The sequence below is a fragment of the Grus americana genome, chromosome 7 (genome assembly GCF_028858705.1).
Source record: "Grus americana isolate bGruAme1 chromosome 7, bGruAme1.mat, whole genome shotgun sequence".
Lineage (NCBI taxonomy): Eukaryota > Metazoa > Chordata > Aves > Gruiformes > Gruidae > Grus > Grus americana.
The window spans coordinates 19,258,220-19,271,380 of NC_072858.1; the positions used below are offsets into that span (position 1 = coordinate 19,258,220).

Below are 13,161 nucleotides of genomic sequence, written 5' to 3' on the forward strand. Positions count from 1 at the left end.
GGTAAATTTCTCAGATCTCTGGCGGGGCTCTGAAGGTCACACCTGGCTCTGGGGAAGATCATACCTGGCTCTTTGCCTGCCGCTCCACACAGCCGAAGCGGAGCAGGCCGAGGCACACCGCTCTCCTCACAGCCCCGTCTCCTACCCACCAGGTGGAGCAGTAACCTTGCGTGACTGCAGTATTACCAGTTAAACTAGCTGAACGCTGCTAATAAAAAACCAAACCAAAAACCCCACGATTCCTTTCTAGTTATTGAAAGGTCTTCTCTTTCTTATGTCAGCTGAAAAAATGTGAAATAAACCCCCAAGCTGTCATGCTAAGAGATATACCCTAACATGCAAAAGGACTGAGGAACTGTAATAAACCAGTAACCAAATATGTATTCACTGTGTAGCACTGTTACAAAAAGCACAAACATCATTCTGCCATTGATAAAAGCACAGAATATGTAAAATACAGGTGGCAATAACCACTAGGGTTTTTTTGTCTGGGGACCTGCAGCAGCTGCTGAAGCCAGCAGGTCTGCAATTCCCGGCCAACTTGAGGTGGCACGCCAGGGCCTGGGCCGGGCGGCCTCGGCTGTCTCCTTCAAACTGCTCCAAGTGTTTGCAAAGGGAAGCCTGTGGGGTGTCTGCAGCTCTGAATTCCTAACGATGCAAAAATGCTTCTTACCAAGGTGAAGGTGTAGATGCTGCCAACTCCCTGGTACATCTCTGCTTACGGGGTCTGTCCCTGGTGCAGCTTGTGTCGGCTGTGCTTGGGGACTAGTGGCTCATTTCTACCAAAGAGATCAGACGGTTACTATGGATGGCTGAGAAACAATAGTGCCTGCTCAGCACATTTCTGGCCTTGCTATCTGATGAGTTACAAAGACCTGGGACGGTGGTAGCAGAGAAGCTACTTGTGGGCTGCAGAGACTGGAGTAGGACATCAGGGCAGCTTTGAGGGTCAGTAGACAACAGCCTGCCACATCTCTGTGACAAGGAAAAGGCGTATCACTCTGAAAGGGAAAAAAAAAAAAAACCAGCTGGTAAACTGTCTTTGTTCTTGCCACATGGCAGCATTTTATTCTTGACAATACTAGATATATCAGTAAAGGAGCTCTGTTTTGGCCTATGTGCATCTGTAAGGTGCTCGTGTGTTATGTTAGATCAGCTAGTACTGCTTCTCTGCCAGTCATTTGAAGAAGCGGCACAGCCTGAATGGTATTGTCAAGGCTTTTCTTTGATGTGTGTGAAAATGGAAGAGCTCAAGGTATTATTTCAGGTTTTCTTTGACTGAGTGTATGATGGAACTTGATTTAATTTGTCTTAATGAATGTAAGAAGCAATCCATAAACATGTATCAATTATTTTTCAATGGCCGTACTGCAGCAGTGTTCAGAGACATCAAACAGGATTAAGCAGCTTTTGTGTCTGGCAATATACAAACAAAACAAACCTTTCCTTGAGGCACTTAAAATGGAAAACATTTAAATAGATCTTCATGCAGAAGGTCTACAGAACCATATTTGCTGTAACGGTGTAACAATCTGAGTATGAAGCGCTTTCAGCATCAGATATCATGAATCATGTACTCAGACCAGTGTAAAACCTTATTTTCTACATTAATTACTCAGATTTTACTCCTTTTGTTTAGGCCAGCCCCAGTGATATACTGAAAACCTCTTTGCGGTCCTCACTGTTAAGCCAGAAGCTTCTAGCATGCTTTGTTTCATCAGTGTCCTGAAGTCCTCCTAGAGGAGACAGATCTCTTCCCTCCAGGGGTTTTTTTTCTCAATACACTTAGATCTCAGGGCAGTCCTTTCAGTACACTTTTATGCAGAAACGCTAACAATTCTTCTACTATATTTTCGATGGGCAGCCCATGGTGGCAACTGTTAGGATTTTTGCTTTAGTTCTGCGTTTAGCACTTTTAGGGAGCTAAGATATTATTTGGTACTATCTATTTCAGCAACTCAGTAACATGAATGTCACGGTCACTTTTATCATAACCTCAATAACCTCCTTTGCAAAGGTGCAGACTGAATTTTCAGGGATGGGAGCTCTGTTTTTCTGAGCGATACAGAATTTTTAGCATAAATTTCACCTTAACAGTTTGTTTTCTTTTCAGATGACAGCTTGCTGTTGTTAGTATTTGCTGGTTCCAAAAAAGGAAGACATAATTTCACATTTAAGTTGCACAGATGCGAGTATTTATTTTGACAATGATAAGAAATGCCAAAGATGAGAACGGTTACCTCTCTGTTTTACTGCCACAAAGTGGTGATGATTTATTTTCACAAAGACAAGAAAAGGCAGAAAAGAAAACTGCAGCTGCAACATCTTTGCTAGAAGTTGGACAAGAGTGTTATTTGCTATACAGTACATGCTGGGAATAAAAATCAAGGTTTCAGTAATATTTGTCCATGGAATTCTAACCAGTCTCTGATAAAATATTCTAAACATTTTGACAACGTATTTCCCCAAGGCAGAAGAAACATAAACCTATATTTTATTTATTGTTCCCAACAGCAGGTTCTCATCAGACTTATATGGGTTTCCAAGAAAAGAAGATGAAAACAAAAGGAAAGAAAAAGAAAATTACAACAGACAAATGAAACCAACAGTTTATGAAGATAGACTGGCTCAGGCAAGGAAGGACAAAAAAGGGGATGATAAGAAAGGAAAAAGAGGAAGAAAAATATCATATCTGTTTATTTATTACATCGCATACTCGTGTTACCTTCCTGCCATGCATCCAAGACTGAATTGTTTAAGAAGGTGAATGTAGCAGTCCCTTTAAGGTTTTATGCTAAGATGAGCATGGCTGTTGTTTTGTAGAGGTGGCTGTGTGGGGGAAAGAGTTACCATGCCCGGCTGTCAACGCTTTCTCCTCTGCTGGTGAAGTTCTGCTGCTGCACTCCTCAACCCATTTCAGTCAGAGTGCTCCAAGTTAGCAAAGACCTGCTGTGTCGACAGACTCCACAAGCATTAAGTCCTCCGGAGAGCAACAAACGATCTAGGATTTAGTGCAAGTTCTTTCAACACAAACACTTTGATAGATACAGTCTGGCCTCACTAAATCAACATGTGCTGGGGAAATTGTATTTCCTTAGCTAGCTCTGACGCTGTCTATCTTACCTTACCTCACTAACACGGGGGCAAAGAATTGATACCAATACCCACTGTTATGTTATACACTTAGTATGAATCACAAATGCAGAAGATGTTATGTGATTAACACTATTTCTGGAGCATAGGAAAATCAAAGTAGTTAATTATTTTCAGAGAGGAAAAAAAAAATCACAGAAAAAAGTTCCTTTGCCTTTTTTTTTTTTTTTAAATCTGGAACACTTCTATATAACAAAAATGAAATGTCAAAGATGAGATTTGCAAATAAAGTACATTATCAGGTGGGAACAAAAGAATTTAACTTCAATAAGTACATGAAGAATGAGGGACAAGGGCCTTAGCACAGAGCCAGAGGTATACAGAAATGTGAAGAGGCTTTTATACATAGAGAGCCTAAATTACTCAAAGGACAGGATGTTACTAAGCTCAGCCAGAAAACTGATTTGATATTTATTGAAGCCTAATAGCAGGTGAAAAAGTAGTATCTTGGGGGCTGGGGGAGAACAAATGTCAACTTGTTATTCTTGACACCCAATCAGCCATTTGTTTAATTTCTGTGTGTTGCCTGGAACAGCATGTTAGAATTTGTAAATAGGGTCACTGACAACAGAAGTGGGATGTACACTTGGAAGGATCAATTCCTACCTCCATGTACCATTATTTTAAACACATAAAATAGATGTAGTCCCATGGAGTGATGGGTGCTCTCTGCTTTCCCAGACACTGGGGATGTGAAAGCCTCTAGAGCGCTCAAGGAAAGCACCTCACCAGGTTCAGCCCAGCCCAGCCCTGGAAACTAGGTGCGTCCCAGTGAAGAGTTTTCAAGGAAAAGATTTTAGAGAGGTATCAGCTGCTTCATCTTTCCAAGGTTTCACGTTTTCTCTGCAATAGTATATAAACCCTTTTCTATAATGGTACGTAAATTGACTTAAATTGGTTCATCTCCTCAAAGATAAGATTATGAGAGTAAATAGAATGGTAACATAGAACCTTTGAGAAGGAAAGAAATCAGGTTATTAACTTCTAATTAACTGTATGGGAATTTAAGGTACAGAACAAAAGATGAGGCTAAAAATCCTCCTTTGGGGTTGTAATGGGTAAGAGTAACACACAACTGATCCTGCATATCACCCACTGGGCACACTCAGAGAGTCACGTTCCAGAAATGTATTGAAAAGCTGTCAAGAAGAATGACTGATTTAATGAACTGTGTCAACACATTTGCAGGAAGCACCAGATTATAATTTGCTCTGCCTTAGTGACATTTTAAGCAACTGAAAAATTGCTTTTACAGTGAGTATTAAATTGTACAATGTTATCAGCTTTTATGATATGAATCTATTTTGAACAAAATTTACTCTGTTCCTATCTCCTTACCTGTACTTCAGACACTGTATTTTAAAAATGCATTCACACAATGAGGAAATATTCTCCTTTCTCCATGTTTTTCCTTAATGCTTTAACTTATTTTCATGTACCCTTGCCATTTCTAAAGATCCTTTTCTTCCTAATATTTGCTTAGCTGGAGAGGAGCGACAAAGGACTTGCTTTATCACCCTGGAGGGGTGAGTCACCTGAAGCTCAAGGCTCATGAACACATTCTGGGTGGATAAACAGGGAAACCTGTTAGTGTGGGCGAACACAGTGAGGCAACTAACAAAGTGTAGGAAAATAAGTAACTGAATAGGAAAACACTTTCAGCTTGATAATGGTCAAAGAGCTGCCCAACTAGATCTCATCCTTACCATGTGAATTTTGCTTATTTTATTACCTTAGGCAAATCAAGATGTGGGGGTGGAAGGGAAAGCGAGCAACTGAACTCCTCAAACCCTGCTCACTATCTGCTGCGTTTTTGACCACAGGACACTGCCTGCGCTCAGGTCGTGTCAGACACATCTGACCACAACCCCTTGGTCCTGTGCATGCTCATGGGGGAGCTGGGCCAATGCAATCACGTATGATTGGAAGCCTGCTTTCAAGAGCAGGTGATGCTGACAGAATGGAAGATTTTATTAAAAACAAGATATTCCGTGAATGCTGGTCAATGGTTACCGATCCATCTGGGGTCAACAGTCCTCCTTTCATTTCCTCACTTTCTCTACATCATCTGGCTTCTGTCTCATGTTGGAAATATGCAAGTGTCTCCTGGTTTCAATCCTTGCTGTCTAGCTTGTCATCATACCAAGAGGTGTAATCTACTGGCATCCCATGGGTAACTGACAATTCAAACCACTAGTTTTCACCCCAGTTGGAGGCAAGAATATGACTTAAAGACTGGAGAAAGCTAGTGAATCCCAGAAATGGGCTAGTATCCAAGAGTTCAAGGAATCGGCAGGAAAAGCAGGTAATTCGAAGCAATGGGATTTTGTTGTTGTTTTTAACTTTACTGAAAGGTTTATACATGGAACAGTGAATAAATTGAAAATAATGCTATAAAATATTAATACAAGAGAAAATACAGATAACGGTATTCACATTAATTCAGTAAGAAGGGGAATCTGTAAGCTTGGAGATATAAAGAAATAATTCAGAGATAACCATGTTGCTGGGGTTAGATCTTACAAAAGAGTGGCCACAATTAACTCTGCGAGCAGCAGCCTGGGTCCTGCCGGACCCAAATCTTTCAGCACGCACGTTTCGGTAGCGGAGGCAGAGGCCGATCTGGATGCAGGGCTGCAGCGGAGCGAGCTCGCCCACGGGCTGTCACCCCGGCTCCGGCCGGAGCAGCTCAGCTTGCGGCCGCTTCTGCTCGAGGCGCGTCCACCCGCCTACAGCTTCTCCAGTGCGACATATATATATATATATTTTCATACGTACATATATATATGTATATAGAGGGGTTTCTGAAACACGCCCCGCTTGGGGCGACCGCGGAGGAGAAGCCGCCGCCTGAGGCTGCAGCGGAGACGGGCTCTGGCGAAGGGGCGCTCCCCCCACCTGCCGCTCAGAGGGAAGGAGGGAGCGGGGGCGGAGCGGCTCCCACCCCGTCCCCCGCCGCCGTCGGAGCAAAGCAGCCGCGGGTGGGAGCGGGCGGTGGGCGAGGGTGGGCGGGCAGCGGCCGCCACCGCCGCCCCTCTCCCCGCGGGATGGGGGCGATGGCTCCGCGCCCACCCCCCGGGCGCCCGGGGAACGCCGTAGGCGAGCCCGGCTGCTCCGGGGCAAGTTGAAGGCTGGGCCCCGCGGCGGGCCGCTCTGCCGGCTGCGAGGGGGCGGGAGGCGCGGGGTGCCCGAGGAGGAGCCCGAGCACCAGCCGAGCACTCCGGGCAGCGGGGAGAGCCGGCGAGCGGGCGGAGGGGCTTCATGGGCAGCTCACGCCAACATGGTCCTCGCCCTCAACGGCAGTCACCTCTACGGTAACCTCCGGCTCTTGGTCCTGGAGGACCCGCGGGCGCTGAGCGGCGGTAGGATGATCGCCGGTTCCTGGCCCCCGCGCAGCCTGGCGAAGCTCGGCCCGTCGCCCCCCCCGTCGGCGCTGCCCACGACGAGCCCCCTCCCCGGCAACGACTCCCAGTGCGGGGAGCAGATACTCAGCTACGGCAACGTGGAGAAAGTTGTCATCGGGGCCGTCCTCTCCCTCATCACCCTGCTGACCATCGCCGGCAACTGCCTGGTGGTCATCTCCGTCTGCTTCGTGAAGAAGCTGCGGCAGCCCTCCAACTATCTCATCGTCTCGCTGGCCCTGGCCGATCTCTCGGTGGCCCTGGCCGTCATGCCCTTCGTCAGCGTGACCGACCTCATCGGCGGCGAGTGGATCTTCGGGCGCCTCTTTTGCAACGTCTTCATCGCCATGGATGTCATGTGCTGCACGGCCTCCATCATGACTCTCTGTGTGATAAGTATCGACAGGTGAGACACCCGGCGACCCGCGGCCCGCCCTGCCCTCTCGCCGCTCCCCGCGCACCGGCGGGGCGGGGGGGGACGTGACGGGCGACGGGGTACGACGACGGGACACCGGCACCGCGCCGCTGCCCGCCGCCCCGGGGACCGAGGATGTCCGCCGGCGCTGGGGACCTGCCGGGAGCGGTTCCACCGCGGCTCTGTTCTGCCTCCTCCGGGTCCCTCGGAAGCGAGCTGTAGGCAAGCTCAGAGCGCGGAGGGAGGCGAGAGCAAGCCTTGCAGCCTCTCCTGTTCGAAGGAGCCCGCCGGAGCGGTGCATGCTGCCTCCCGCTATCCCAGCCCAGGTGCCTAGTTATCCCTCTGGGTTACTTCCCTGCTATCATTACAGAGTCAAAGCGTCAGAACAAAGCTGGAGCTAAACTGTATATGTTTACTGTGGCTCTTTACAAATAGTGGGGCATTTACAGCCGCTTTAAAATTTGCATCGTATTTCTTTAAACTGCTTTATACCGCGGCTAGATTTGAGCTGATTCTTCCGAAGCTGGTGACAGTGTGACCTCACTGAGTTCAGTCGAGTTTTGCCAGATCAGAGAAGTCTCAGGAATTATAGCTGATTAGGGTTGGATCGTTATTCTAGTACAATCCCAGATTGTAGCTCCATTTCAACTGACAGAACCATTTTTGACTAATAACCTTTCGTTTGAAGGAAAAATTGCTTTCATATATTTGCCTTTTTTGTCTTTAATCTGCCCTCTTAAAAAAACCTAGCTATGCTCATTGACATATAGCTTCTTCCAAAAGATACACGCACTGGGGCAATAAGGAGGTGTATACAGACTGCAAAAGACCATCTCAGGCATTCATTTCTGATGTTAAGATCTCACATTTGGCCATGTCTAAACTCTCCTCTGCAGAGGGATGCTAACAGATTGCTTTATTCCATGCAGGTCCCATTCTAAAATAAGTTGCAGCCTGTAACTTCCCTCTTCCACAGCGTAAATCCTAGGCTGAGGATTTTAGCATCTAGAGGGAGACTGTTTTCATTACAACTCAACACAATTAGCAGAAATTGATGAACAACTAAACTAGACTGTAGAATTAGAATTAGAATTAGTCCGATATCCAACAGCAGCCTTGGCTGTCTACTTCAGAAAGCTTTGGGAAAGAACTCTGCATTAGGTTTCTGCAAAGAAACAGTCTTTCTAAAGAGTTTTCCACAATAACTGCAGGTTGTTTCATGCCAAGGAGCATCACAGTTTATATTAATTTCAAAACTATAATTTCTGTATAAGCATTCCCTGCTCCAATGCTCTGTACTTTGTGACTTCTGTAATGTCTAGCAGATATCTGAATGCTGCAAAGCATCTTGTAGCAATGAAATCCACATCCAGACTTTGACGGAGTATCAAAGGGTGGGTTCTTTTTTTCTGTCATTGCCTTGAAATTTGCTGGCTTTTAGCTTAATTCCAGTATTGTAAGAAAATACAAATAGGCCCATCTACCTTCCCACCATTACTCTCTCTTTTTCTATCCTACCTATTTTTAAGATAGGTGATTTCATTTTTCCACTCTCTCCACATAAAGTACTTCCATTTTTTGATTGTTCTTGATGTCCATGTATGAGCTCTCCTCCTCCATTTCTAATAAGCTTTTAAAGACAGGTTGACAAAATTAAGCTTTGTTAGCCAAGAAAGTACGTGTAACTGATTCACATAGTAGCACTAGAGTAATTTAGTTTTGCTCTTTTCATTTCTTAGATTAACGTTTGAGGTCACTGCTGTATGCTGAACAGGGGTTTTGATTGAACTGGTCACAGTGATGATTGGGTCTCTTGCTGTCTTCTTTCCATTTTCCCTCCACTCCCCTCTCCCCCCAAAATACCAACGAGAGATACAGCTATGTATTTAGAACAGAATATAACCTGTTACGAATGATTTTCATTAAGTGCTGGTTTAAGCCAGAATTATTCTCCTCTCATCTTTGCATTCCTACTTCTATCACTGAATGTTTATTGAACTTGACCTCTTCATAATTCATTATATTTTTGTCTACTCCCTACTTGAAATCAAAATTCTGTGAATTGTGGTGCTTTAACCTCTGTCACCCAAATCTATTATATGGTTAAGATAGGTGATATCATAAATGAAAGGGGACAAGCCAGTAATTCATTAGCAAAATGTCTCTACCACTTGGCAATAAAGAATTGAAAAATCTCCATGATTTATAATTCTATTTAAGAATAAATAATCTTATACTGTTGTAACACTGCTCAGTCAGGACAAATATTAGCTTGGGATGTTAACTAATCTTTGAATAGTGAATATGTACAAAATATGCAAACCAGGGAAAAATTGTGAAAATTAAATGTGAATGATGAAATGTTGCCAGGGTAGCATTGATTTTAATGGTGCTATCTTTCTTACATAGTTAGGAAAGCCTTGAATTATCAGTGAGGGAGATGTATCTCTGAAAAAAAATCAGTACCTCCAGATAAAGCATTGTAAGTGGTACAGGAGCTTGCAAAGCATGATGTGTATAGTGCACTAGAGGGTCAGACCATTTTCACAAGGATCATTTTTCCATGGGTATGATGGAAACACTTGCATGTTCTATATTATCTAGGAGGAGAAGATCTCCGGTGATACTGTCCTGATTCTCTCAGTGCAAAGAATACAAATAGAAGATTAACCAGGAAATCCCCTCCAGCCGGGGAGGAGTGAATGAAATCCACCATCCTCCAACTTGGCCACTATCCTCGGTGCCATTTAGATACGCTTAGACCTTGTAGCGCAATTAAGTGATCCTGGGGTCACGCAGGAGACATTTGTTTAGGGAGAAGGGTTAAGATAAGGCAAAAAGGAACATTTCTGAGGAATAATTATGAATTGCACTGCCACCTGGCTCTTCAGGACAGTTTAGGAAGCCTTTGTTGTGATCCAGTGAAGTCTCTCCTGAAGGGAAAGATGAGGCTGCCGCAAGCAATGCAGAGACAGCAAATAAGTTGGATATTCTAAAATTTTCATTGTTAAACCTCTAGGTTCTTCCTGAAGCAGATATGAGACTCAGGTGAAGGTAAATAGGTGAAAGAATGTTACTATTGAATTAATCTTTAAAAAACAAAAAAAGGAGTTTGTCACAAAGTGTTAGGCAAGGTTTGTAAGGAGAGGTAATATCTTTTATTAGACAAACAAATACAGATGGTAGAAAAGAGGCTTTGAGGCCCTTCCAAACAGGATAAAATAAGTAAATTGAAGAGGCTTTTTGATCTGTTTCCCTTGCACAAATATGTGCTACTTGGCTCATGTCACTGAGCACCCTGAAATGCCAGCAGCTGGCAGGCCTATTGCACACAGAGATATTTTGCTGCCCAGCTCTGTGGCGGATGAGTTTTTCAGCTGAATGTATCAGTTGGAAAGCTCTGAAAGGTGCAGATTAGCGTGGAGTCTACAAATGGGCTGGTTTCGTTCTGTTGGGAAAAAATTATTATTTTTTTTTTCCTAGTCAGACACATCAAGCACTGCTCGTACTTTTAAAGTTGCTTCTACTCTAAGTTGTATAAATGTTAAGACTGCAGAGTACATGTTATTATGCTATCATGGGGATCTCTAACTTTGTACAGGGTGCACGAGAAAGAAGCCAGTCTGATAAGGTCATTTTATTATCCACAAAGAACTAAATTTGTGGAGATCATGAGATAATATCCATAATGATACCAAGATTTGGACTATTATGCTTTTTGTCAGATCATATCTTTCCTTTTATTTCACAACATGAAAACCTCCACAGATCTTTATTGGGGTGACCTGAGATGAGCATGTTATTTTTGAGGTATCTCTATGTTATTTAAACCCCCGCTTTGGAAGAAAGCTATCTGCTTACAAGCAGGTCTGACAGAACTAAACCAGATGTGACGGAGAGACAAGAGTATTTCTCACTTTTCAAATTTCATAAGGATTAAACAGGCAAGACAGCTTGACACCCAGACAATCAATATTACCTTTGCTGTACTCACCATCCATGATATGAGGGGTGGCTCTGGAGAAAGGTAGGAGTTACAGAGACTTTGGCAGGAGAATTGTGCCTCAGTGAATAGTAGCCTCCTTTAAGCATTTCTTATTAGTGTGTTTGGTTTTTTATTGTCTCTTAAGGCTCCACTTTTCTGGTTCTGAATTAAATAAATTATACCACATTTAGATTCCTTTACATTTAAGAGAGAGCGAGCATCGGGAGTGAATTATGAGGGACGGATGCAAACCACGTCTCAGTGGGTGAATGAACATATAAAGGGAATTAATTGAATTTAAACTGGTGGTGTTTGCATGCTGATTCATCATGTTCTTCTGACCCAAGATAGCTACAGAAATCCTGTTTTGGAGAGTATCCACTGGATAACTGCATAAGTAGCAATTTTTAATTCAATTTAAAAATAGCTCTTTGGCTTAGAAAGTGATAAAGTAACATGACTACTCAGATACAGTTGACGAATTATAACACTTTCCCCACACCCACACAAGTAATGAAACACTTTTTGGGGAACTTTTCCAGTCTGTATCTTAGCCAACAATTCATGAGTATTCCAGACTTCCATTAAATTGATGAGGATTTAGAATTTGTATGCAAATGGTACCAAAGTGGGCCTTTTTGTTGTTCCTGAGGATTTTATACATGTGTTGGTTCTCTCTCCCTCCCTGTTTGTATCTTTTGCCATACTCCAAGTAGGTATGAGTACTTATGCTTCACCTTAAAATATCTCAATCCCTAAAAGCTCACCCACTGCAAGTGTCCTCAGTGCATATCTGGGAACTGAGGAGCTCAGTGCCTCAAAGGAGGAACTTGGGACTAAATTTAAATAAAGACTTAAGTTCTTTAAACAGAATCCAGGTGTCTAAATTCTACCTACATCCAAAACTGATAATGTGACCTGAAAATCCTGTCAGTGATTTCCTAAGCCTAACGGCACCTAAGAGCTCTGCCTGGCTTCCCGCTTGGTATGAAACTCTGCTTTTACCTTCAGGCCATGGGTGGAAAAGGCTGTGGTCTGTTCTGTCAGTCCTGCTCAGTTCCTTCAGAAAACACATGTAGAATATATCTGTAGAGATAGGTACCAAAAAATCCTGTATGTAATATATTTTGGATTTAAAATAAATATAGGCACCCACATGCAGTGCCTCCTATGGGATTTTGTTCAGTTTATAGTATCAAAGGCTTGAGAAAACCAGAAACCTTCTATTCACACAGAAATAAATGAGGGATCAAGAAAAACCTAGAAGGAACTATAGGAAAAGTATGTGATGGAATTACTACAATTGAAGTCTATATTGCAGAAAAAAGTTTTGAGATCAGTATGGCAGCTGATTCCTACCTAGCACCATCATCACAAGAGCCATTCTTTCAATTGTTCAACCTCATAAACCTGTAAATGACTTGTCTAGCTGACCAAAAATACAGACAGCATTGATACACTTAAGTGGTTTGTTTTAATTCCTTTCCGTGTAGTTTTTCTAATTTAACTTACAGAACATTCCTGAAGTCATTGTAGTTTCTTTTTGCAGAGAATTTCTTACTGAACACTTCTTCAATCTCCATTTTATTATTTACATTGAAAAGAGGTACAATATTAATTTTTGCTCCCAAATCCCGAGATGAAGTTGGATGCATTAAGTGGTAGAGGGCAGTGCAATGTCTACTGCTCATTGAGAGCCAGCTCCAAAGTAATAAATGAAGCTGGGCTGTTTTGCTCTACTAATGCAACCACACTTCTTTAGGTACCTTTCTGTGGCACATTCAGGTATCTTTTCCCCTGTGGTGTACGCAGCCTGCAAGAGATACAGTTACTTACTCTGTAACCTGTTCTTGGCCACAGGAGTTAAGTGATGTCTTTGCAGAGACATCGTGCTTCATGACTAGATTGCCAGATGCACAATAAGTAAGATGGGAGGTAGTAAATAAAAAATATTTTATCCAACAATGGACCACTTTGTAAAGACTTAACAACTCAGGAATAAAGGGGGTTCTTTTACCACCAAAATGAGTGGAAGCTTTGTCCTGCAGCAGGAACGGGCACAAGATCTGAAGTCTGGTAGCTGTATCTTGTGGCTGCACAGAAGAGGCTGGCAAACTTTGGGGAGCTAGAAGATGTTATAGAAAAATTCTGTAGATTATCCTATTGCTGTTACATACTGGGCGCGTTTAAGTAGTGTTACTGAAAGG

At 43.3% G+C, this 13,161-nt stretch overlaps 1 protein-coding gene across 3 annotated transcripts in view; it reads left to right on the top strand.

The window, feature by feature from the left end:
* The first annotated feature begins 5,593 nt into the window (after positions 1 to 5,593).
* Positions 5,594 to 13,161, top strand: part of HTR7 (5-hydroxytryptamine receptor 7) — a 37,188-nt gene continuing 29,620 nt past the window's right edge. For 2 of the 3 annotated variants that reach the window (XM_054831902.1, XM_054831904.1), the window contains exon 1: positions 5,594 to 6,960. In XM_054831902.1, the coding sequence (XP_054687877.1) occupies positions 6,434 to 6,960 (527 nt within the window). In that variant the 5' untranslated portion in view covers positions 5,594 to 6,433. The remainder of the gene's footprint in view (positions 6,961 to 13,161) is intronic. The other variant, XM_054831903.1, reaches the window with a different exon arrangement.